Here is a 27,013-nt window from a genome sequence, read left to right on the forward strand (position 1 = left end):
AAAAGAAAGAAAGAAGGGAAAAAAGCAGGAAGACTGGAGAGCACCAAAGGACAGGACAAAGAGGAAGGAAAGGAAGTTGTATATGTATACATACGCACAGAGGGGGTATGAAGGAGGTCTTTCTCACATCCTATTCTCGGCGCTCTGGTGTGGTTCCTATCACCATGAGTAAACCAGTTGTCACTTTGTTGACATCCTTCTTCTATTTGTTTATTTGAAATGAATATTTTGTAATGTGAAATTTAAAAATAGTAGAACTTGGAGACCTTTTAGATTAACTAAGTGTGTTAATGGAGACTATAATTTTATATTTTCTGGAGTTGTTTATGTGTTTAGCGGGGGCTGTTTTCTTGATCGAAAGTGACCATGCCTGCTGTCTGTTATAGTAAAATTCTTAATTAGCTTTACAAGGTAATAATGCTTAAAACTTCTTAATACACAAATAATTGATCTAGGTCTTCCTCATTACTGGAAAAGATTTTAGTTGTAGTTACCATTTGTTTAATTTTAATGTGTTTTACAATCAAAGCAACAATAAATTTTATTTTATCAGGTTCTGGAACATTGAATGATAGTATGTCTGGTGGAATGCAACTTCTTCCAGACCCCCTCTACTCACTCCCTACGGATAACACCTATCTACTGACTGTAACATCTACTGAAAATGGACGTATCTTTTTGGCTGGCAAAGATGGTTGTTTGTACGAAGTTGCTTACCAGGCAAGTGAAATTTTCTAGAAATGGGGTTTGATGAATGTGGTAGAATGCACAGTCTTTATTGTCTCAGTTCCTCCATTTTTATATTGCCACTTTAAAAAATGAGTTTAGAGGTTGGAAGGATCACAGTGGAAAAAAGCATAGGTTTTGTATAAGCAATTTCATTGTAGTGAAACTGGAAAGGCGAATCATGTGCCATTAAGTGTAATTTATAGTTTACCATCTCTGTTTCTTACAATTTGGGTGAAAAATTGCTAGGCCACTGGAATCAAATGACAATTATCATTTGGCCTACCCTATGCCTTCTTTTAAGCACCAAATTTATTAACATACAGGTGTGTAAAGTACAATAATCAGTGGGCTTGCAATACTTTTTTTATTCTCATGATTTTCCTCTTTTTTTCTTTTTCTTTTTTTTAGGCCGAGGCAGGCTGGTTTAGCCAGCGATGTAGAAAAATCAATCATTCAAAGAGCAGTCTTTCTTTCCTTGTTCCATCGTTGCTTCAGTTCACATTCTCTGAAGATGGTAGGTGATGAAAATTTCATGGCTAAAATACTAACAATGAACGACAGAAGTATATGCTTTAGATAAAATCTTAAAGGTGCCCATTTTACACCTTTTTTCTGATGTTTTTATTTCGAGACATCATCTTTTATATTGTTATTTTAGCTTTCATTCAAGTACCAACTCACTACCAGCCAGGAGTGGGAAATGGGTCTGAATTAGTGGAATCAATCCCTGTCACACTTGCTTTCCTGAGAAGTTCGTAATGGCAGGGCGTCTCCATGTCATCTTAACACTGCTGACTCACTCAGCAGTTTGACTCAGTACATCTGCCTTTGCTCCCTCGACCTTCCCTACATCCAGAAAGCAAGACAAGAAGCAAGCAAGATATTTTTTAAAAACTAGTCATTGCTTGCCCTCTCTTGTTTTGGCAGCAGCCAGGGGACAGTTATCACCATATCCTTCCATGAACAAGCATTAAAAAAAGAAAGACCCTTTTAAAAACACTGATGGCTGTGCTGCTCCCCTGTTGGTAACATGCATGGGACTAGATCTGCTATTTATGCCACTGGAGGATGGAGGGCACAGCAGGGGGATAGTCCTCCGAGATCCTGTAAGGAACCAATGCAGCCACCCGAACTGGCAGTTGCCACTTGGTAGCTTGAGGGTGGGACCCAGTCATATCTTCAACATAGTTTAGCCAAGAAGATAATAAACTTGACTTCAGAACTGGAAAGATGTCTCCTCTTTCTTTTCTGAAGTGTCAACGTTATCAAGAAACATCCATGGGCAGAAGTGGAGACTTTCACATGTTTGATAGTTTTCCTGTGCTGCTTTCTTTCCTAAATCAGCCGACCCTTACGATAATAGTTACATTGTCCAATATTTAAATAATAATTCTGCTGGTCTTAAATTTGAAAGTGTTTAAAGAAAAAAATGAATGTTCTGATAGTCTGGAGGTGTCTTCTAAGCAATCCCAATTTTGAATCTATGAAGTCTTTTTCTCAATGTGGTCTCCCCACAGTCTTTAAACAAACAATTCTCAATTTTAAAATTGACTTTGTAGATCCCATTGTACAAATTGCTATTGACAACTCCCGGAACATCTTGTACACACGCTCTGAGAAAGGTGTAATACAGGTATGACTTTTATATATTTTGATTCACAAGTGTTCACAATTCTATCGCCACTTTGATAGACTCTTAATAAAAGTGGCTGTGCAGAACTTTTTGCTGTATAATAGCTCATAAATATAGTAAAAGAAATACTTTAATCCAATTTTGTGAGTAGTTAAGTTGTATTTTGCTTTGCACTCTTTTGTTTCCTCTGTCTGTTCCAGAATGATATTATTTGCTTTCTATTAGATGGTAGTTCTCTTTTTCATGTTTATGCATAAATCCCATTGAAACTGATATGCATTTCAGGGAAAATTGGCTACTACACTGTATTTTCTTCATCAAGTACATTTGCTATAACTTCCTTAACTCTGCACACAGTCACCTTATAATTTCTTATTTCTTATGTCTGTTCATCCTTTTTGTTACTAATTTTCAGGCCTCTCCTGTCTGTTAGCTTCAGGATGTTCGTGTTCTGTTGTTACTGATTCTCCCTATTCTGGGACCCCCTCTCTGCTGCCTCTGGCTCTGTATCTCTCCAAACTCTTCCCACCATTCAGACTGCATTCAGTTAAAGGGATTTTCATTCTCTCCCCTGTTCACCTTGGAATGGACTATGGTTGCTGTCTTTTCTGTTGGAAATTATTGTATACTTGAATATGTGACTTAAACATTGCAGCACAAAACAGAGCTAGTCGGAATGTTCTGTAAACCCTCTAAAACAATATAATTCAATTGCAGGTTTATGATTTAGGTTCAGATGGCCAGGGGATGGTGAGGGTTGCTTCTGTTTCCCAGAATGCTATTGTGTCTGCAGCTGGAAAAATTGCCAGGTAAACTGATGGAGCTAAGAAATACACATTTGGAAGCTGTTTCATTATGTTATGTGAGATTATTTTGTACATTTGATAGAGAATTTTCAAACACATTAATCAATATTTTGGTTTTCTTTTAGGACCATAGATCGTTCTGTGTTTAAACCTATTATTCAGATTGCAGTGATAGAGAATTCTGAATCTATAGACTGTCAGTTGCTGGCAATAACTCACGCAGGTAAGAACTCAGTGTTTTTTTTTCTTGATTGTTAACAGGGGCACCCAATTTTGCAAGGTTTAGAACACCTTCAGTCCCCCCACCATAGTGGTCTTTTGTTCTTTTCTTTCTTTTTCCTGTTCTGCCCTTTTTTCCCAGTGTATTTTTTACTCAGTTCATATTTATCCTCATTCCCCTCTACTTTTACAGTCCAGCAAAGATCACTCACTATTACCTGTTTATTTGAAGAATTCAGGTACATTGCTAATGCAGCATTTAGGGCTTCCTAGGGATTCTCTGTTTCTGGTTAGAACAGTCTGTGACCAAAGTATACTTTTAAATGACTATTTTACTCATGTATAAATCTAGAGATTTTATTCAAAAACTCACTCAACTAATCCATAAGTACTGTACCTTAACTCTGATATAAAAAAAATCTTAGGAGCTTTCCATAAAAGGCAAAAGTTTAGTTCATCCTGAGAGAACCTAAAAGAAGCACTGACCTGCTCTACTGTCTACTGTGGTACTGCTTCTGGCCTTTTTTAATCCCTTGGTGGGAAATTGGTGATAGTGGCAGCCAGGAGTGGCTGGCCCTTAGGTGACACTGTTGCTTTCCCATCGCTGAGGAATAATAATCAACTTACCCAACTTGGCATATGAAAACCAATAATCTTGCCTCTAAATCCTTTTATTGATTTATACACGAGGTTGGCTTATACCCGAAGTGGTAATTAAAATTAATTAATCCATTTCAAAATGGATCTCAGTGTGCACTCATAGAGCTCCCTGCCCACTTCATGATCCGAATGCTGCATCTTTTTGTCACTGAAAGATACGGTTGTGTCTTCTCTGAAGCTGAGAGACTTTTCCTGTCTGTAAAGGTTATAACTAGTATGGCAGAAAGTCCCTCCCTAAAAAATTATCTTAGGCTTTCTTCTTCGGATTGTTTTTTTTTAATAGAATGACTAGTTCAGTTGCTAAATAGAATATTCTTCTTAAAGTCTTTTTATCAAGTATGCTCATACTTTAGCCGACTATCTCAATGCTTTTCCCCATAGGTGTACGGATGTATTTCAGCGTATGCCCATTTAAGCATCCTTTTGCTCGTCCATCATCTTTGATGTTGATTCACGTCCGCCTTCCCCCAGGATTTTCTGCTGCTTCAAATGTTGAAAAGCCATCAAAAGTGCATCGAGCACTTTATACAAAAGGTAATTCATAGAACAATAGTTGGTTTAAGGCTCCCATGTCCATGATTATTTCACTTGCCTTCTAAAGAGAAAGTAACGAGTCTGTTTGTATGATTTGGAGTTTTCACAATTTAATGCAACATTATTCCCTTTTCAGGCACTCTGCTAATGGCAGCTTCAGAAAGTGAGGACAATTACATTCTGTGGTGTATTAATCATGATTCGTTCCCTTTTCAAAAGCCAATGATGGAAACACAGGTAATTATTTAAATGTTGGTATGTGGTATTGAAGGCAGTTGTCATGAGTGGTCTTCAATCATCCTTAAAGTAAGCAAGATTTTGGGAGGTCTCTGCTTCTCGTATTCCTCCTCTACTTAAACATAGAAAGCTACCTTCCTCTGAGTCAGTCCATTGATACTAATATCCAGTTTTGTTAGCAGTGACTGACAGATTTCAGAGCTTTCAAGCATAAATGAACCATACCTGGAGATGACAGGATTGAAGCTGGATTTTCTATAGGCAAAGTTTCTTTATCCCACCTTGTTTTAGTGCCTGTTCCTTTCATGTTGCAAGGGGATCCATAGCCATAACACAAATCATGTCTGGTTTTTAGCCTTTTTAAATAGCAATATATATTTGTGATGCTGATCTCTTTTTTTGATGCAACTGTTAACTAGGCTTATACAACCATGAATGCTATAAAAGGACTGTACAGAGAATGAAAGGTGTGGGTGCAAGCAGCTAGCAGGAGTGTACTGGCATTATTTTAGCATAGAGTGGGCTTTAGGCCCTTGAATAAATTCTGACATGCAATATTTTTTATTTCAGATGAAGACACCAGTTGATGGGCATTCCTGGGCTCTTTCTGAAATAGATGTACAGAAAACTCAGAAGATTATAACACCACTGAATAAAGATCTGATTCCAGTAACAGACTACCCTGTAGTTGTGCAGCAACATATGATACCACCAAAGAAATTTGTCCTTCTTTCGGCACAGGTATGTAGTACAAATGTTACTGTGAGGATGTAGTCCTTTGTCTGATTCTATGGCAGTGAGTCCCATTGAACACAAGTACGTTGTCCCTGGAGATGTTGGGAATCAAATTTGGTATTTTGAATTAGTGGGGCTTACTTTTTAATAAACCTAATTGGTGTATAAAATACAAGGCTAGACAGTGAAGGCATGCCAAATGTAATCTGAAGTTACATTGTCAGAGCCTCCTAATCTTTAGTCACTAAGCTCTGCTTCATCCACAAGCATATGTCCTCCAGTCTTAAGCCTTTCTTGAATATTGCCATTAATTTTTATGGGAATTCTTGGGAAAGAAATGATTCATGATACAAAAACTTTTGCATTAATAATTTATTACATTGGTATGTATGTTTTCGTAACCTTTTGATGATTCTCTTCCATTTTCTTTATTTAGAATTTTTGGGAAAATATTTGTGCCTTCCACTTAAAAATATATCCAAAGCTTGTAAATTTGAACAATAGCTGCTGAAATTGACACAGCAGAGGATCAAAGCTTACCTGCAGACTTCCTGGACAGTTGCAGGTTTGCGGTTTTCATGCTTAGTTCACCATTTTGGTAAATACTTGCTTTAAAGGAAGGTTGTGAGGGGACTCAGGGCGGCTTACATGGGGCCAGGCCCAGATAAAAACAATAACAATGTAAAACGCATCAATGAACCAAAGACATACACAATTATAAAATTTATACATTAACCTAAGTAGTAAACTAATAAAACATGAATTGAAGACGGAGAGGTTGTAAAATAGACTGGGTAAAGTGCACCATGTAAATGTTATAAACACGAGGTAACTGATAAAGTGCTGCAAATTCGTAGGAGAGCAATTTAGGATGGGAATGTAATGTTTGATGTCTTTCCTCCTTATAGGGGAGTTTCATGTTCCATAAACTCAGACCAGTAGATCAACTGCGACATCTTTTTGTATGTAATGCAGGAAGTGATGGAGAAGATATTGAAAGATTTTTCAAACTGCACCCGGTAAGAATGTTCAGTTTGCTCTTGAATAGACAATAGATAATCATGCTTTGTTATTTTTTCATGAAGACTTCCTTTATATGCTGTCATCAGCATTGTCATTCATGTGTTGTAGGTCAGTTTAGCTGGCAATGTAACTAACCACAGTTGCAGTCTGTAGTCTTACAAGATGAGCACTATATGTTCCTATTTTAATATGTGATTGAAATACATGTGGACTGTCACATGGCACATCATGTACATGCAAATAATTCTTCATTGTAGGTCAAGCTGAAGTGCAAGCTTTTAAATAATTTCAGTTGGCCCTTTTATGCTAGGATGGTCTAGAACAGGGGTCCCCAAACTAAGGCCCGGGGGGCGGATGCGGCCCTCCAAGGTCATTTACCTGGCCCCCGCCCACAGCCCGGGCTGTGGCGCAAGCTGGTGAGCAGCCAGCTGCAGCCAGCTGAGACCAATCACTCTGACCAAGAGGTCATGAGTTCGAGGCCAGCTCAGAGCCTGCGTTTGTCTTCTGTCTTTGTTCTATGTCAAGGCATTGAATGTTTGCCTTACATGTGTAATGTGATCCGCCCTGAGTCCCCTTCGGGGTGAGAAGGGCGGAATATAAATACTGTAAATAAATAAATAAATAAATAATATTTTTATATCATTTTAAATAATATAATATATTGTATATACATATAATATTATAGTAATATAATGTTATACAATATACTAATAATACCATATAATAATATTAATTATATGATATATATTACATATAATATTACAGTATAGTGGTATAGTTCAATATAGTAATATATAATGCTAATATTTTGCTATGCTAATAATATAATATATTGTATGTGTATACAGCTGCTCTGAGTACCCTTTGGGGTAAGAAGGGCGGGATATAAATGTAATAAATAAATGTAGTAAATGAATAAATAAATAATTTTAGACTTAGGCTCGCCCAAAGTCTGAAATGACTTGAAGGCACACAACAACAACAATCCTAATTAACTTGACTATCTCATTGGCCAGAAGCAGGCCCACACTTCCCATTGAAATCCTAATAGGTTTATGTTGGTTACAATTGTTTTCATTTTTAAATATTGTATTGTACTTTCATTGTTGTTGTTTTGCACTACAAATAAGACATGTGCAGTGTGCATAGGAATTTGTTCGTTTTTGTTTTTTTTTTCAAATGATAATTCGGCCCCTCCACAGTCTGAAGGATTGTGGACTGGCCCTCTGCTTTAAAAGTCTAGAATATTTAAACTGTATCTCACTGCCTCCAGTAGAGCCGGCAGACTTCTACCATCTTGCAACTGCTTCATACACCATAAAAACCTGCTCCAGCAGATTTCTCTTGGAGTAGGTTTTTATGGTGCATGAAGAGGTTTTTGGGTGCTTGGGTGTTGGTGCTTCTGATGAAAGTACTGGAGTCCACTTGAATCACACAATTGGAACCTTGGCTAACCTTTGTAAGCTGATTGGAGGGAATAGGGTGAATTTTTGCTATTGCGTCCAGCACTCTTCTAAAATTGGCAGCATTCAGTTGAAAGTTTAGGGTGATTTTCTTAGTTTCTGGAGAGCACTGGAATTGTACAACATAGTTAAAAGTACAACATAGTTAAAATATATAGATAAAAACATAAAACCATTGAAACACATATGTTAAAAGACATAGACATGCAATTAAAGCACATTAAAGCAATTTTACCAATAAAATAGTACTTTAAAATTCATAGTTTAAAGTTGATTCAGTAGACCTAGAAATGTTTGTAGTTGTTCCCTTTCATTATTCAGTGTATATAGATTTTTGCAGATGTAATTCACAGATACTTACATGAGTTATACCCTTTTGTGACTTGCAACACAATTTTTGAGGTTAGTGAGACTTACTATCAGGTCCTCACTGATTGCAGCCACACACACACCGTGCTGAACTTGGAAGCATTATCCTTTTCAACTCAGCAAGGAATGATATGGGAAAATGTTGCTTATTCACAGTTCTTGTGATCTCATGGAGTAGCATGAGACTCTACGTAGGTGTGTGGATAACATCCTCGTCATATACCTGGATGTTGATCTCAGTGAGTTAGGTTGCACTTACTCTGATGAGATATGCTTGCTTCTAGATGGATTACTCCTTCAGATTGCTTTTGATTTTCTGGAATGTTCTCTGGGAATATTTCAAGCTAGACTGGTCATTTTATTGTGTTTTTATTTATTATTGTTGCAGGGAGAACAGGCTTGTGCCACTTGCTTAATTCTTGCTTGCTCTTCTGCTGCTTGTGACAGAGAGGTGTCAAGCTGGGCCACCCGAGCATTTTTCAGGTAAAATGATTCCTATCTGAATTGCATCTGGAAATGATATTTAAACACTTGTTGCTTCACAGCCCCAACTAGGTCATGTTTAGCTCTGGTTGGTGCATATAAATGATAAACTCAACTTTACAAAATTTTATGATCAAATTTTGTAAAGTTGAGTTTATCCATTTATATGCTTCAACCAGAGCTAAACACGACCTAGTTGGGGCTATCAGTGATTCTTGTCTTGGTAATAGCATTTCATTTTATTTGTCCAATATGCATCTATCATGCCTGTAGTTTGACTTCTAAGGGACAGGGCAAACCATACATGTATACATTATTTAACTGGGAGGTACACCATAGCTTTTTCCAAGTATAATGAAAAAAGGCCCATTTATAATTACAGAAACAAGCTTGTTCATTTCTCTACTAATCTCGTTGCTTCTAGGAGCAGAATTGACATTTTTTCTTCCCTTTTTGACTCAGCAGAGTTTAGTCATTTTGTCCTGCCTAAGGCAAATTATGGCCCAATTTAGTTTACCTTAATTATGGTCTACCAAAACAAGCTAGATCAGTGAATTGTTTATAAAGCTGGCTTGTTTATGTAAACCATAACTAAAATAAATCCCGGTTTAGTCTTTTGAATAGTTAAACCAGCTCGATGGGAAAGGTTTCTGAGCTCATGGACACACTAGAGTGGGAGTTCGAGAATATGAAACTTGTTCTTGTTGATAAACCACACTTTGTTCCATCTGCATGCAGTCAATACTCATTTTTAAACAAGTTTTTTAAACATGCTTTGCTGTGCAACCAACCAAAGAGAGGTTACATATGGTAATTGTTTAAAAACAAAATTCAACCTGTTTAAAAACAAATTGAAAATTAGTTATACCGATACATTTTTAATTTGATAAATTTCAGATATGGTGGTGAAGCACAGATGCGATTTCCATCTGTTTTGACTCCTCCAAGTAATGTAGGATCTGCAATGGGTTCTCCTTTTCTACCTAGTAAGTAGTGAATGCATTGTGACAAACAGTTTTTCATATATTATATCTTTTTTGCACAGAGAATAGTGTATAAAGTACTTTCTATTTTCTTCCCATGAGGAAAGTAATGCTGAATCTCAGATTGCTACTACTGCCTTTATTAATTTTGAAAGAAATGGAAATGGGCAGTGATTTCAAAAATATGGCAGGCAGAAATCAGTTATCAGTAGTTGAAGGTTCTTTACCTGCTCTGAACTTATTTTTATGCCTTCATATACCCAGATAAGATAAGTCCATTGTAATAAATATTGCTCTTTTCCCATTAGGTTCGCCTCTTCCTCCTAGTAGTCCATACCCAAATCCCAGCTTTTTGGCAACACCATCATCACAAGGTATTTTTTCCTAGTCTGTTAGGTCTGTGTTGTACTATACAAACCTATGTGCTTGATCACAGAACCTGGAGTCCTATTGCAGCAATACTTTGGCATAATTTTCAGTCATAACTCATTTTGTTTTTATTCTGATAAAATGCTAAATCATCAGCATCAACCTGGGCAAAGACATGCAGTTTCCAGTAATTTATATTCAGGATGCTCTCCTCAAAAGTGCATATACCCTTTAAGAGCTAATAGTAGCTGTGATGATTGTTTTGAAAGCTAAGTAAATACTGAAGCATATATTGAAGCATAAATGTTATAATAATGATTTAGTTAAGAGTTACAAATTCAATCTAAAATTATAACTTTAAGTAAGGTGTTGAAACTGTAATTCTTGAGCAACAGTGCACTGCTTCCATTGTCGAGGCACAAAGTTGCAAACCTCACTTAAAGCTTCTCTTAAAATTTCAATTACTTTTGGAGCATTGAAATCCTTAATTTTGTTAAGGGAATATACATTTCTTGAAAAATGAATTTTTCATAATTATAAGTTGCTATGGGTATATACATTTTGGGACACTGTATTTACACCTAGAAGGCACATTTTAACTATTAAAATACTTGATACTCTAAATATTTGACATTTTTTGATTTTTAGAAACTTATATTGATGTTTCAGGTTTACAGCCTCCTGCGATGTCTACTCCAGTATATGCTTCCAGTGGTCAGGTATCTCAGCCTGGTGCTTCAGTTGGTGGCACAATGTGCCCTGAGATAGTATTTTCTGGAAAGCACAATGGAATATGCATTTATTTCTCTAGAATTATAGGGTACGTTTTTTGATTCGATACGGGATTGCATATCTTGTTTGAACCCAATGAATTACACAGATCCTCATCCAAGTTTTTTTTCATGGTGTCTTGGTTTTTAGGCCTGTTCTGGGGTTCTTTGTGGTGCTGATTCATAAAATTGCATTAGATAGATTGCATCAGCTCTAGTTTCTCAGATATGGTTACCATGGTTCCTTATGGGTGAGCAGATGAAGACTGGTACATGACATATCTGTATCTCAAAAACCAGAGCTGATAGGGGAAAACTTGTGCCATTTTTGGAATCAGCAGGTCAAATATACCCAGAAACATTTGAGACACTAAAATGTGTGTTGGCCAGTGCTTTTGTTCTTTCTACTTCTTGGCAGCCTAACTGGAGTAAGGAGAAGGTACTGCTTTTCATCCTCATGATTCTAAACCATAATTTAGCATTATTTTTACTGGCTCGTGGTGCTTAGATTAAAAATACTGTAAACATTAGTTTTAAAAGAGGGACCTTCTTTGTGGTAGGGACAAAAAGGAAACACTGCTACCATAATAATTTATATGTTTGGCACAAGAATACAGGTCACTTGATTCTAATTGTGGTCTTCTAGATTCTGGCTTTATAGTCTAGTTATATATTGCTAAATTGGGAGAATTTCTTCATGTAACTTTTTAATAATCATGATTGGGGATGGTTATAACTTAGTGAAGAGAATACATATTTTGCATGCAGAAGATCATTGATTCAGCCCCAAGTATCTCTAAGTCAGGCTTGAACTTTTAAACAGCCTATACCAGGAAATATCAACAATATAAGCTAGATAAGCCAAAAGCCTGATTGACTGTAAGGCAACTTCCTGTCTTTTTTCTAAAATTGAGGAATGCATTGCTAATGACTAGACTTTATTACATTACACTGTACCATTATTAGTATCAAGGAGAAGAAGACTATAATATTGTAAGAGGCTGCATGTGAATTACATGTTTTGTGCTTCATCTGCTTTAAAAGTAGCTACCTCTAGAACCAAAGTAAATGTTAGATATAAATATCAATACATGGTATAATAAACTATAGCTTTAGCTCCTTTGAAATTGTATAAATAACTTCTGGATCAGAATGCAGTAAAAATATGCACAGTGGACTGTTGTTAAAGTCACTTTTTCCCTGTATTTCAGAAACATTTGGGATGGCAGTATTGTTGTGGAAAGGATTTTTAAGACTGGCAACCGAGAAATTATTGCTGTAAGTGCTGATGGATGTTAATGCCTGTGCTTTTTAGAATTTCATGTATGTTTTTTGTAGCAAATAAATATTCATACTGATGTTAATGTATGTATAAGAAAGGTAGAAAGGGGTTTTCTATTGAGGGCTGATTTCCATGGGAAACAATTTATGGAGGTTCACAAATTGGTGCCAGGTGAGATTGGAGACCAAAGCATGTGAATCCATCTAGACTCTCCTCCCTCTTGTTTATGTATTTTTTTAGAGCAGATGTTCCCAGACTTTATCGGTCATGGAACCTTTCAGAAGACCTCAGTGGAACTTTATGTTTCAGATTTGTTTGATCCAAATATATATTCTGAATAATTTTATGTTAATTCTAATACAGTTTGCAATTTCCTATATAATTTTCTGCATGCTAAGGAGCCCTGGTGGCAAAGTGTGTTAAAGCACTGAGCTGCTGAACTTGCAGACCGAAAGGTCCCAGGTTCAAATCCCTGGAGCGGAGTGAGCAACCGCTATTAGCTCCAGCTTCTGCCAACCTAGCAGTTCGAAAACATGCCAATGTGAGTAGATTAATAGGTACCGCTCCGGTGGGGAGGTAACGGCGCTCTATGCAGTCATGCCGGCCACATGACCTTGGAGATGTCTATGGACAACACTGGCTCTTCGGCTTAGAAATTGAGATGAGCACCAACCCCCAGAGTCAGACATGACTGGACTTAACGTCAGGGGAAACCTTTACCTTTACCTTACTTTCTGCATGAAAGAAATCACAGCTTGGTAGATCACAGTATTCAAATATGCCTGGTAGTCATGATGGATATATCCTCCAATATTGGAAATATTATGTCTTTAAATATCTAAAGTACATGAAAGGTGTGGATGATGTTGTGCTCATGTCCTGTTGTGAAATTTTCATTGACAAGCACTTTAGATAGGTCTTGGTGTGATCCACTAAATTAAGTTACTCCCATGTATTTACTGTTTGAAGTAGAATAATCCAGGATAAATTTTACTTTTTGATTCTGGAGATTTTCAGATTAAAGATGTAGTTGTTCGTTTTCGTGTAAGTGTAAATATGGAGTCAATTCACACAAGACCAACATTGAGAACATGAAATCTGATGTTCATGAGCTTTTGCTCCCTTTGTCCTTTATCATTGACTGCATGGGCAGAGGCTGATAGAAATTATAGTCTGAAAGTTTATCATTACAAGCATTCGTTTCCTTGAATCGCCTATGACTCATGACTCTATTAACAAAGAATTTCTATATTAACGTACTTTACTGTTTCACATCTCCTTCAATTAAGATGGGTAAAACATTAAGATGTGTTTGTATCATTTAACCTCTTTCTGCTCTAGATTGAAAGTAGTGTCCCACCACAAGTGTTGGAAGTTGTGCTACAAGAATTAAAAGGTCTACAGGACTTTTTGGACAGAAATTCACAGTTTGCTACAGTAGGCTCCATTATAAATCCAAGGTAAGGCCTTTCAATACTAATTCATAGAATCATAGAATAGTAGAGTTGGAAGAGACCACATGGGCCATCTAGTCCAACCCCCTGCTAAGAAGCAGGAATTCTTTGACATTTGCTTCTTCAACCCAAAAATCCCAAATCAAATGTTATCCATACAACATTTGATTTGGGGGTTTTTGTGTTGAAGAAGAAAACTTGTTCCTCCAGTGCTTCTGGCTGGATGTTTATGCTCCGAAGTATATTTTAACATTTTGATATGCCACAACTAAGTTGATGGTTAACACAGCAACTTTTACTTCCATCATTCTTTATTATTGTCTGTATTAGTTGATAAAACAATGCTAAACTATATTAAATATTACTATTAAACTTACATGCTATCATTACACTGTTCTATTTTTGACTGAGGTTAATTTAGTACAGTACCTTCTTTTTGTGAATTTGCATTAACATGTAGTCATCTGAAATCTATGTATGATATTCTAATGTATTTTATGTATTTTGATTACTTAAGTTTCTTTTTCATTTTCTTGAATAAGCTTTGCCACTCCAGCTAACCTTCAGCAACGATTACGTGGACTCATGCGATCTGATGGTGGAATTTCTCAGCAAATGCAGCTAGAGATACAGAGGAAGTTTCATGGTAAAGAAGATCATCTTTTTAAAATTGTCATATTTTTGTCATTAAAACTCATAAAATTGATTTTGCATGTATTTCTCCAGTGTAACAGAATAGATATGTACTAACAGTTTGTGATGTGTGATATCCCATATATACAGATTTCAAATTCCACAACTTTGATCTCTATTTATGTCTGTTGCTTTCCAAGATTTTGGGATATACAAAAGCATAACATGCTCATTAGATAAGAAAAAAGTTTTGTGTATTTTTGGAGATTTGTATGTGTCAGTGTTCATACCCATTTCCATATCCTTGTGGAATGCAGTTGGAAGATCATCAAGTTTGCAGACGACACAAAACTGGGAGGGATAGCTAACACTCCAGAAGACAGGAGCAGAATTCAAAATGATCTTGACAGACTAGAGAGATGGGCCGAAACTAACAAAATGAAGTTCAACAGGGACAAATGCAAGATACTTCATTTCGGCAGAAAAAATGGAAATCAAAGATACAGAATGGGGGACGCCTGGCTTGACAGCAGTGTGTGCGAAAAAGACCTTGGAGTCCTCGTGGACAACAAGTTAAACATGAGCCAACAATGTGATGCAGCAGCTAAAAAAGCCAACGGGATTCTGGCCTGCATCAATAGGGGAATAGCGTCTAGATCCAGGGAAGTCCTGCTCCCCCTCTATTCTGCCTTGGTCAGACCACAACTGGAATACTGTGTCCAATTTTGGGCACCACAGTTGAAGGGAGATGTTGACAAGCTGGAAAGCGTCCAGAGGAGGGCGACTAAAATGATTAAGGGTCTGGAGAACAAGCCCTATGAGGAGCGGCTTAAAGAGCTTGGCATGTTTAGCCTGCAGAAGAGAAGGCTGAGAGGAGACATGATAGCCATGTACAAATACGTGAAGGGAAGTCATAGGGAGGAGGGAGCAAGCTTGTTTTCTGCTGCCCTGCAGACTAGGACACGGAACAATGGCTTCAAACTACAGGAAAGGAGATTCCACCTGAACATCAGGAAGAACTTCCTCACTGTGAGGGCTGTTCGACAGTGGAACTCTCTCCCCCGGGCTGTGGTGGAGGCTCCTTCCTTGGAGGCTTTTAAGCAGAGGCTGGATGGCCATCTGTCGGGGGTGCTTTGAATGCGATTTCCTGCTTCTTGGCAGGGGGTTGGACTGGATGGCCCATGAGGTCTCTTCCAACTCTACTATTCTATGATTCTATGATTCTATGAAGGAGCAAGAGGTTTCTTTCACTCACCCCAAAGTAGCTACATTATTGTATGAGGAATTGCTTAAATATGGCGATGCTTGATTAGTGACAGAGGGGGCTGGAAATATTTTCACATATAGATTCCTCCAGCCAACCAGTCCTTTTTAATGCTTTCTTTGAAATGATGTGAGCAAGAAGACCTGAAACTCAAAAATCTCAATGATGCCAAATGAGCATAAGGCACAGTCGCCATTAAATCATATGTGTTTCCATTTTGCAGCAGAGGCGCAATTGGCTGAGAAGGCCTCCCTACAGGGCATCCAGCAGCTTGTTCGAAAAACCTGCCAGGCCTTAGCTTTGTGGAAGCTTCTTTGTGAGCATCAATTTAATATTGTTGTGGGTGAGCTTCAGAAGGTATGTCACAGTCACTCCTACTTTCTTTGTCGCTTAAAAGTAGATATTTGTAGTATTGTGGAAATTTGAGTAGCAGTTTGTAGACTTGGAGAAACGTCAAAATGTCAAGCCATAACCTGCAAAATACTAGTCATTTTATATGCCAGTGCATGTGCTGCTGTATAAGCTAGTTGAAATGAGATTTAACACAAAAGTAAAAGGGGGGTTGCAAGTAAAGTGTTCTTCTGTTATCTGTACTTTTTTTAAAAAAATGTATATGTTTCAAGACTGTTACCATATACAGAAGAGTCTCACTTATCCAACATAAACGGGCCGGCAGAATGTTGGATAAGCGAATATGTTGGATAATAAGGAGGCATTAAGCAAAAGCCTATTAAACATCAAATTAGGTTATGATTTTACAAGTTAAACATCAAAACATCACGTTATACAACAAATTTGACAGAAAAAGTAGTTTAATACGCAGTAATGCTATGTAGTAATTACTGTATTTATGAATTTAGCACCAAAATATCACGATATATTGAAAACATTGACTACAAAAGTGTTGGATAATCCAGAATGTTGGATAAGTGAGTGTAGGATAAGTGAGACTCTACTGTATACTCATGTATAAGTCAACCTCATGTTTAAGTCAAGGACCGGATACCACTGACTGGCAATGCTGACACCTTTTCCTGCCTAGGAATTCAAAAAGACCAGTGGAAAGAGTAGAAGGGTTGATATGTCTTTTTAGTTTTCCTAAAATGGACTAAGCTATTACCTTTTGCCTCTTTACTCAGAAAAGGGGGTGATTTCTTTTTTGATAAGTATTAAGGCATAGTATTTACGTTGATCTGTGCATAGGTTGACTCAGGTTTTTTTGGTCAATTTTTTAATAAAAACAATCTAAACTCATTCATGAGTATATACACGGACTATAATCTACATTGTGGTCTTTGTTGGTCCTTTACTGTTAATACAGCAGGAGTCTGAAAGTACACTACAGTAAAAATTCTTTATGCACTTACTTATGTAGGAACTTCAAGAACGTTTGAAGGTCACTACATTCAGAGATTTAGTAATTAGAGACAAAGAGCTCACTGGGGCTCTCATAGCATCACTTATCAACTGTTACATCAAAGACCATGCTGCTGTCGATGGCATTAGTTCACATTTGCAAGACATCTGTCCCCTACTGTACAGCACAGATGATGCTATCTGCTCAAAGGTATGGTATAGTATAAGTAATATGAGTAGAAAGAAGGGTGGGTTTATTTGAATCGTTGCTGTGAAGTAAAAATTTTTAAATCTTTCAGTTCTCACTTCATTTTTGTGGTCAAGTTGTATGTTTTGAAGCTCTTTTATTTCAAACTATTAGTCAGGATCTAATGGGATGGTAAACTGAGATTCAGGCAAAGTGAAAATAAATCCTTTTGCATTCTTCCTCTTTGCTGCACTGGGCAATGGGATAAGCAAGATTTGTTGTGACTCCTTATTGTTCAACCATCTCATGACAGGCCATTATTTAGCACAAGCATAGGCAAAAATTGGCCTTTTAGGTGTTTTGGACTTTAACTCCCATAATTCCTAACAGCTGGTAGGCTGTTAGGAATTGTGGGAGTTGAAGTCCATACACCTGGAGGGCCAAAGTTTGCCCATGCCCGATTTAGAATCATGTGTGAATATAGAGAAAGTGCTGTATCAATTATGCATGCTTACAAAAAGTGTCTCTTTAATATTTGCTGTCATCTTTATTCTCCTAAGAAGCAAGATATTTAAATTAGGTTGCAGTTATTTTCACATTTGGGAGCAAGCACCATTTTTCTTATTAAATAGTTAGACTAACTTAGCAATTCATTAGACGATGTTTTTCAAATAATGTGTCTTAATAACAAAACTACTGTAATACACAGAAATAAACTTCTGCATTGATCATAAGTAAATTGAATTAAAGATATCATGTGTGACAAAGTCATCACCTTTTATTTCATTAAATAAACATAGAAACACCAGAAATAACATGTCATATTGGCAGCACATTCCACTCTGTTTGCAGTCTTCTAGCACAGATGAAGAATTGTGACTTTAATCTCTGGTTTTATCTTCCTAGGCAAATGAATTACTACAGAGGTCCCGACAAGTTCAAAACAAATCTGAAAAGGAAAATATGCTCAGAGAGTCATTGAGAGACTATCAGAAGATTAGCACACAGGTGGATCTTGCAAATGTCTGTGTACAGTATAGACAAGGTGAGCTAGTAATACAATTATTATTATTATTATTAATAATAATAATAAGAAGAAGAAGCACACTGGATGCTGTGCCAAAATATCTCAGCCAGCATTTAGAAACAATAAACATTGACAAAATTACGATCTGTCAACTGCAAAAGGCCACCTTACTGGGGTCTGCGCGCATCATCCGAAAATACATCACACAGTCCTAAACGCTTGGGAAGCGTTCGAGTTGTGATTTTGTGATATGAAATCCAGCATATCTATCTTGTTTGCTGTGTCATACTATGTTGCTGTGTCAATAATAATAATAGATTTCTTACCTGCCTCTCCTCATGTTTCGAGGTGGGGCACAACATAGTTAAAAACTTCATCATAAAAACATTCAGTAAAATGCATATATCAAAACACATTTCTGTAAAATACATATTAATATTTATTTAATACATTTATATTTATTATATTTATTTATATTTAAAACATTTATTTTTATATTTATTAATATATACAGTAAAATTTAAAATGCATAGTTAAAAACTGTTTGTCACAGACAGAACGCCACAAGATAAAAGATAACAAAGTTTATTGGAGTTACAGAACCAAAAATGCCCGTAAAAGACAAGGGCTAGGCAAACACTGGCCTTAAAAGTAAAAAGAGACAAGAAAAACGTTCAAAAGATAAACCGGATTAAACCGGAGTTTAATCCGGGTTAAATCAAAACAGCTTGCTTCAGCCTGGGAATAAACAAACAGAAGCTGGTGAACAAAAAGTTCAAAGGAATGCAACTAATTGGCAGCAGATGCTTCTCTGCTGCCAAGAGCTATGTTTGAGTAACTTAGAGGTTACTCCTCCACACAGCAGGCAATTTCCCAATACAAACACAGCAGACGAGGGCAGAAGCAGTCAGCGAAGTCCCAATCCGTTCCGAAGGTCGTAAGGCAGATGCAGACGTTTGTAGTTCACCAGTTCCAACGATAGACACAGGTAGGAGAATCCGAGGCCGTAGTCAGTCAGTCCGTAAGTCCAGAGTAAGCAGATGGCGTCCGTCAAGAAGACGACGGAAGGTCAAAGCTATTAAGATTAAGCAGAGGTTGCACAACAAAACCCCACACAATTCCTCCCGCCGTCTGAGCCCAATGTCCAAGATAACTTGCGTAGTCAGCAAACGAATCACACCCGTCTTCAGGAAAACTTCCCACACAGATCCCAAGCGTTCGTCCAGATTACCTTGCCCAACGCAATTTGCTATTGCTCCCAAACCCCATTTTATGCCAGTTACAAGTCCTCATCGCTATCAGCTGTTCTGCTTAGCCCGGGCATTTCCTCATCACTTTCCTCATCAGAACTGGAACACCTTTGACTACGCCCCACAGCATCCCCAGCTGTGGATCCCGTCCCATCCCTCCAGCTTGCCCAATCGCCTTCCATACTATCATTGCCAGTGGCACCCAAATCCTCCCTTACACGAGTCCATTCCATGTCATCCTCTTCCGAGCTAACCATCTCTTCCTCCATTCTCTCAGTAAACCCCTCAAAAGAATCCTCGTCAGATGGTTCTGCAAAGATATCTCGCAGCCGCTTCCTTTCTCGCTCCTCGAGAGTATCTGACTCTCGAGGAGTCTTACGCCCACGTCTCCCAGTAGTAGAGCCATGAGGCTCAACCATAACACTGTTCCTGTAGTCATACCTGCCAGAAGAGATCAGTCTTTGGTTAGTTGTCTCTTAAATTCACAACTAATTTAGCTGTTGAATCTCTTATATAAAGTTCTTTATCAGTGTGTCCACTTCTAGATCAGAAACAGATGATTATCCAGTTTAGAAAATGATATTGATAACTAATACCAAATCCAAAATACTCCAGAATCATTCTCATGGGTGGCTGAGATAGTAACCCCTTTCTTTTCAGATGGCTCACTGTATTACGTACCTTGTTTTGTATACATTTTTTTAAAAAAAAAATTGTAGATGCAATTACCTTCAGGCCATGTATATAAAGCCTATATGAAACATCAGTGAATGTTGTGCTTAGATAACAGCCTAATCTTCAAGATAACTCTTTCTGTTTATGAAGTATTCCAACCTGCCCTTCCAATCTGAACACTTCCATTCCCAATCTTTTCAGAGAAGGCATATTCAACTTGTTATTAGAATATTTATATTTTAAAACAATTTTGTAGTACAGTGCATGCACTAATTACTGTAATTCCTCTCCCCCCCCCATTTCTTTTTCATCCCAAGTGCGCTTCTATGAGGGCGTGGTGGAACTTGCTCTGACTGCTGCAGAAAAGAAGGATCCCCAAGGCCTTGGACTCCATTATTATAAAAACGGGGAACCAGAAGAAGATGTCACTGGATACCAAGCTTTTCAGGAAAGGCAAGTTCTTTGGATGCAATTAAACCTTTTCCTAAGTAGAGACATGTTGGCAAGTCATGGAAGTGTGCTTAACATTACTGATATGCCTCAGTTAACTAAAGGCTCTGATTGTGAAATTCCTATTTACAAATCATTTTCATGGTTGCCCAGATGTCCCCTTTATTCCTCTTCCTGTATTTACCTGGAAGTTTTGTTTTTGTTTCTTTGCAACATTGTCATTAGAAGGATGGTGAAGCAGGAGTGGATTGCAGCAGTTAGGTTGCAGCTGTATGTTTGCAGTAAATATGACAATAAAGGTTAAGACAGGAATAAATGGAACTATAGTTGTGTGTTATGGCCGCTCCGAGTCCCCTTGGCGAGAGAAGGCAAAATATAAATAAAGCATTATTATTATCATCATCATTATTATTATCATTATTTGCCTACAGCAGGCAAGGTGAACAACAGCAGCCTGCCTTGCTGAGTATTTGTGAACAGCAAAATATAGAAAAGAAAATAGTGGATGCATCTACCATACAAATTATGCTTTGCATGCTAAAAGAAAGCATAGATCCATTAATTGTGGCCTCCAAAATGGAAATAATAAGAAAAGTGGTGAAAGAAAAAGTCATCCCTGGATGCATTTTCAGAAGTGGTCTATAGAAAATTCAAAATGCTTTTGTGTACTTATATAAGGATTATGATATTTTCTTAGTTCATTTCACATCTGGTTTTATATAAATAGTTTGGTGGAACATGCTGAACAGCTCTTCCTTTTTTGTGGTATAAAAATCTATCCCTGTTCTTTCCATGTTATGGCTACCAAATTTTACCATTAGAGAACCTTTGCTCAGGGGCATTGCTATTTTGTTATCTGAGGTACCCCTTTAATTCTGTGTTGGTGTCAGTTCACATTCTAAAGTTAATTGTAGTTTAATACCTGTTTACGTACTTCCTAAAACCCCACCCATATTTTGGAGGTGGCACCTAATGTGAAGCTACTGCCATCTTCTGGAAAATTGCCTGTGAAAAGAGAAGTCCGATGATAAAATTACAAAGACTCCATGTTGAGAACATTGCTAGTTTTTGCTTATGAGTCACATCGCTGTTATTTGCATCTCTTTACAGAGTAAACTGTTACAAGTGCATCACAGACACCCTTCAGGAGCTTGTCAATCAGAGTAAAGCTGCGCCACAGTCTCCCAGTGTGCCAAAAAAGCCTGGTCCGCCTGTGTTGTCATCTGATCCCAATATGTTGAGCAATGAAGAAGCAGGGCATCATGTAAGAAATAGTCAAAATATGTACTGAAGTATCGTTGACTCGGTGTGGAAAATATTTCTACAATAGCCTTAAACGCAGTGGCAGTAGTCCGAAGAAGACTCAAATTCTATAGCATTTTAAATTTCCTTTTTTCTTTTTTTTCTTTTTTGTCTTTTTTTGGAACAGTATATTTCAGAATTCCTATTGAAACTATCTTCGATTTTAAAAGACATTTGTTATGTGACACAAAATGACCTGAAAGAGTATTACATGTCCAAAATATATTAAGATTTAATATGTATAACATTCCACACTTTTCCTTTCAAAACTGTTTTTATAACATAATAACATCAACAGTTCAGTATGACTCCCTTATCCACAGATTCAGTATCCACAGTTTCACTCATCTGTGCTCCAAAAAAATATTAACCCCTGGAAGTGTTTATGGGTCTCTCCAGGTCCTCCATCCAGTATGGCATGCTTTCAGGCCAAGTATAGTCAGAATCTACGTTTCAGGTATCTGTGCAGGGTCTTAGAATGTATGTACCCTTATGGATACAGAATTTGTACTGTATTTATTTAAAAAATCTCAAAACTGAACTGGAGTACAGGAAATATTTCCAAATACATGTATAATAAAACATAGAGCAAAAGCTAGTTGTAGAAGTTAATAATTTGTCATGAGGATATGTATTCTGTGCAGCCATATACAACCAAATTAACACCCAAGTTATCTGTCTTAATTTTAGTTTGAACAAATGCTAAAACTGGCCCAGCGGTCCACAGATGAACTTTTTAGCATTGCCCTTTATGGCTGGTTGATCCAAGCTGATCTCTCAGATAAACTACTACAGGTAACATCACTTATTTTTGCTAAAATATATGAATACTGTTTTTGATGCGTTTTTAATATTTGGGAAACTTTCCTTATAGTAAAAATAAGATGATATATAGAAATAGGAAACTGAAAATTCATCTTTTCTCCTGGACTTCTGCAGATAAACTCCCCTTTTATGGAGCCATATCTGACACGTATGGCCAAAACTGATCAAAACAAAGTCCGCTATATGGATCTGCTCTGGAGGTTTTTTGAAAAAAGCAGAAGTTTTAGTAATGCTGCGAGAGTGCTGGCAAAACTAGCAGACATGCACAGGTAAGAACAGATTGTTAATGGGTCAACACTACTACTATTCAAATAGATTGTTTCTTGTTTATTTTCTTATATTGTAATTTTTCCAAAGGCATCTTTCAGATACAATCAGTTATCAAAATTAAGGCTTACACAATATGTGATCTATGAGGTTGAACAAGCCCAATAACCAGGTCTTGTGATTTCTTTAATATTTGACAAGCTTCTGGTGTGCATTGCTAAAAGGCAGAAAAAATAAGGCTGTGGATTCCTCTATTGGGTCATTATCTATATTTGCCTGGCGAGCTCTTTGTGAGCTGATGAGTCACACTTGGTGCAAGTTTGCTTAAGATTCATTGAAAGTGAGAACTGGATAAGTTGCATGAGTTCATCAGATTACGTAAATGTGTGTGACACATACAAAATTAAACATCCATTGGTCAGAATCTGTTTCTAGAGCAATGGTTCTCAACCTGTCGGTCCCCAGATGTTTTGGCCTTCAACTCGCAGAAATCCTAACAGCTGGTAAACTGGTTGGGATTTCTGGGAGTTGTAGGCCAAAACACCTGGGGACCCACAGGTTGAAAACCACTCTTCTAGAGAGTATAGAGGGCAGTGATATAAGCCCACTGAAGTACAATGAATCAGTCATAGGAATCACTGCAAATATGATGTTAAGTAGTATGTTCAAAAGAAGAAATGAATTACCACATGTACAAACAGAATAATAGAATTAGACTGAAACCAGATAACATTCTTGTGAGCATTGTTCATATAAGCCCTCCCATTATTCACATGCTTTTATAATTTAACAGCACTGAAATTTCACTTCAGCAGCGCCTTGAATATATTGCCCGAGCTATTTTGAGTGCAAAGAGCTCCACGGCCATATCACCCATAGCTGCAGATGGCGAATTTTTGCATGAATTGGAAGAGAAAATGGAAGTAAGTAAAAAATGTGAATGTTGATGGAATTAATGTTATCACGGGTTAGAGACTGATGGTTTGGAGCTTTAAAAATGCTCATGTGCATAATAAAATGTCTTTTTTAAAGTGAGTTGCTAGGTTTTATGTTTGAGTTGAAAATGGGAACCCAGCTTTTCAAATTGTCCTGTTGAGAGATCATGTTTTATTTCCTGTATATATATAATAGGTCTAACATTTGTTATAGACCTGCTTCTAGTTTACTGAATTTTTTTCTTTTTAATGAGGTTGCCAGAATACAGTTTCAAATACAAGAAGCATTGCACCATCAGTGTTCTCATCATTCTTCAGTGCAAGATGCAATTTCTCAGCTGGATTCTGAATTGATGGACATCAGCAAGGTAAATTTAAATAACAACATGTTTCAAATAATCAGGTTTCCTATTTTAAGCGTCTGTTCTGTACATGTTTCTATTCAACTACATTTTTTCTTCATTGATAAAAATAATTCTATGTTATCAGTGTATTGTTTTTATTCTCCCATACTGGGCTGTCTTTAACAGTCAGCCATTTTCCTGCGATGTATGAAACATACACATTTATACATTACATATTCCTGATGTGCTGAAAGCTTGTGTAGTCTGTTTCTGAAAACTTTTACTGGATATTTGGCAGTTCAGTATAGGTAATACTTTATTCATGTGAGCTGCCTACTAATCTGTTCTGTATTTGTTGTATGTAATTTTTTACTTCAGCTCTATGGGGAATTTGCTGATCCATTCAAGCTCTCTGAGTGTAAGCTAGCCATTCTCCATTGTGCTGGGCATTCAGACCCTATCATGGTGCAGACCCTTTGGCAAGAAATAATTGAGAAAGGTAGGTGAAACTTCTAATGAGGGAGCAGAAATTTTATAACACTACAAAATGAAGTATTCCTGTTTTAGTCATCCAACATGAAATCTTTTTATTCAGAATGAACAACTGTCATAGGATGGAAACCTTGAAGTGGCCTCTATGTAGACCAATCTTTCTCAACCTGTGGGTCCCCAGGTGTTTTGGCCTACAACTCCCAGAAATCCCAGTTTACCAGCTGTTAGGATTTCTGTGTCAGAACCCTGGCAGCTGGGCACCAATAACCTTACACAGAGGCCAGTCTCTATCTAATATCTTTATTAAAGAAATATATAAAATCAATAAAAACAAGTGAAGGATATAGTTCAGAAGCAGACCTTTCAAATGAGGTCAAATATAGTCCAAAATGTATTGTCCAATAAATGATATTAGAGTTCAAAGTTTTAATCCACTTGACCGAAACACACACTTTGCCAAGCAATAGTGTGGGGAAATAACAGAGTCTTAGAGTCCAATGAAGCTTGACAACAAGGCTGGAAATAAACTTGATTCTTGACTAGGTCCGTGACTTGAGACAAGGGAAAACATGAAGCATGAAGCAGGGTCCGTGGTAAAACCGCGAGGCAGGGCAAGGCTTGAAGCTTGATCCGGGAAGCAAGGAACTGGGATTACGAAGTCCACACACGATCTCTCTCCTGAAGCTGATCAATTGACTCCGCAAAGAATCCCTCGCGCCAAACACCTATATTGGGTCTCGTTTTCCCACCAACAGAACTCTTTCCCCAGAGAACGAGAAGCGAAACCCAACTCTGTCCAGATGCAAGACTCCTTAGAATTTCCCAAGGGAAGCAGACCTAATCAGCCATTTGTTTGGCAGCGATTCTTAGACTTCTCCGATTAGCTTCTCTGACTCCCCTGTCTTTAGAATAAAATTCCTTCCTGGGAAACGGAGGGGAGTTCTGCCCAAGGCCTGGTTTACTGAATTCTTGAGGGCAAACATCAACATCCGGCAGGTGAAGAGACTCCAGTTCTTGTTGAACCGGCAAAAACCCCATGTTTTCATCTTCATCTGCCACAATAGTACTAGGAACAGGACTACAAGGCCCATGAGTCATCACATTCTGGGAGTTGAAGGCCAAAACATTTGGGGGCCTACAGATTGTGCACCTCTGTAGTTGAAAGTAGAAATAAGCGATTGATCTCACACCTTTCTGAGATAATCATGAAAGTGAATCTGAATCTCTTTGAAATTCATGCTATTAGATCTTTTGTTCTTGACCTTGAAAGATCAACTACTTAACATTTTTAAGATATTGTTTACAACCTGTAAACATGGATATGTCCCCCATAGGCAGGTAAACTTTCCAAATTTGAACACTATGCTGTATAATGAAGAAACGATGGAAACAATATATAAGTAAAGAGTTAATAGATATTTGAAGACAGTTTCTTTTTTTCTTTCAGCGCTGAGTGACAGTGTGACTTTAAGTGCTCCTGATAGGATGCAGGCGCTTAGTCTGAAGATGGTAACACTTGGAAAAATTTATGCCGGGACACCTCGCTATTTTCCTTTAGGTATATTGTTCAAATTAGGAATGTTCAGGTTATTGTAAATACCAAATTATATAGATGAAAACCAAGGATGCAGGGAGAAATAGAAAGGGGGAATCCAGAAATGTTACACTATTTGATTTTAAATCTGTGCCAGTGCCTCTTGTTGAAAACCATCTGATGCCATAGCCTGGAACTAGTACCTGTGAAATCCACAAACAGTGTGAGGGGATGATGGAATAACACACTTTCCTTGGAAAGCAGTGACACAGAAAACAATGGACAAGCGGGGAAAATACACCTAGAAAATGAAAAGTCTTAGGTGTCTGGGCTAAAATCCAAGTGGTTTCAACTGGCAACAGCCTGATGTCTGGACTAGGGTCAGAGATTGTGAACCTCCATGATTTAAATATATTTTGCAAACATATGGTCAAAGTTTACTTAACCTGTATGGATTGAAATGCTTTTAATTTCAAAGGTGCAGTTTTTATTGTACTGTGTCTTTAAAGGCATTGCCTATGTTACGAAGCCGCCCTGAGTCCCCTCAGTGGTTCAGAAAGGCAGGATAAAAAAGCCATAAATAAATAAAGTTATATTTGAATAATTTTGAATAGAATGACAATTATGTGTAAGCAGTGCTTTTGGAGAACAGTTTTTGATTAGTGTTTGAGATGTAAACACAATCTTGACCCAAGAGGGAGCTTATGGCCTTCCAGTTATTGT

At 37.4% G+C, this 27,013-nt stretch overlaps 1 protein-coding gene across 1 annotated transcript in view; it reads left to right on the forward strand.

The window, feature by feature from the left end:
* Nucleotides 1–27,013, forward strand: part of nup155 (nucleoporin 155) — a 40,756-nt gene that overhangs the window by 8,699 nt on the left and 5,044 nt on the right. The window contains exons 6-32 of the mRNA XM_062972476.1: nt 554–720; nt 1,138–1,243; nt 2,289–2,362; nt 3,080–3,171; nt 3,294–3,391; nt 4,429–4,581; nt 4,718–4,818; nt 5,389–5,559; nt 6,462–6,572; nt 8,797–8,891; nt 9,789–9,877; nt 10,183–10,248; nt 10,913–11,063; nt 12,225–12,291; nt 13,637–13,755; nt 14,292–14,395; nt 15,870–16,003; nt 17,022–17,213; nt 18,096–18,234; nt 20,459–20,594; nt 21,702–21,855; nt 22,584–22,688; nt 22,833–22,987; nt 23,779–23,908; nt 24,175–24,288; nt 24,643–24,763; nt 26,204–26,314. Coding sequence (XP_062828546.1) covers nt 554–720; nt 1,138–1,243; nt 2,289–2,362; nt 3,080–3,171; nt 3,294–3,391; nt 4,429–4,581; nt 4,718–4,818; nt 5,389–5,559; nt 6,462–6,572; nt 8,797–8,891; nt 9,789–9,877; nt 10,183–10,248; nt 10,913–11,063; nt 12,225–12,291; nt 13,637–13,755; nt 14,292–14,395; nt 15,870–16,003; nt 17,022–17,213; nt 18,096–18,234; nt 20,459–20,594; nt 21,702–21,855; nt 22,584–22,688; nt 22,833–22,987; nt 23,779–23,908; nt 24,175–24,288; nt 24,643–24,763; nt 26,204–26,314 — 3,255 coding nt within the window. The remainder of the gene's footprint in view (nt 1–553; nt 721–1,137; nt 1,244–2,288; nt 2,363–3,079; nt 3,172–3,293; nt 3,392–4,428; nt 4,582–4,717; nt 4,819–5,388; nt 5,560–6,461; nt 6,573–8,796; nt 8,892–9,788; nt 9,878–10,182; nt 10,249–10,912; nt 11,064–12,224; nt 12,292–13,636; nt 13,756–14,291; nt 14,396–15,869; nt 16,004–17,021; nt 17,214–18,095; nt 18,235–20,458; nt 20,595–21,701; nt 21,856–22,583; nt 22,689–22,832; nt 22,988–23,778; nt 23,909–24,174; nt 24,289–24,642; nt 24,764–26,203; nt 26,315–27,013) is intronic.

The sequence above is a fragment of the Anolis carolinensis genome, chromosome 2 (assembly GCF_035594765.1).
Source record: "Anolis carolinensis isolate JA03-04 chromosome 2, rAnoCar3.1.pri, whole genome shotgun sequence".
Taxonomy (NCBI): domain Eukaryota; kingdom Metazoa; phylum Chordata; class Lepidosauria; order Squamata; family Dactyloidae; genus Anolis; species Anolis carolinensis.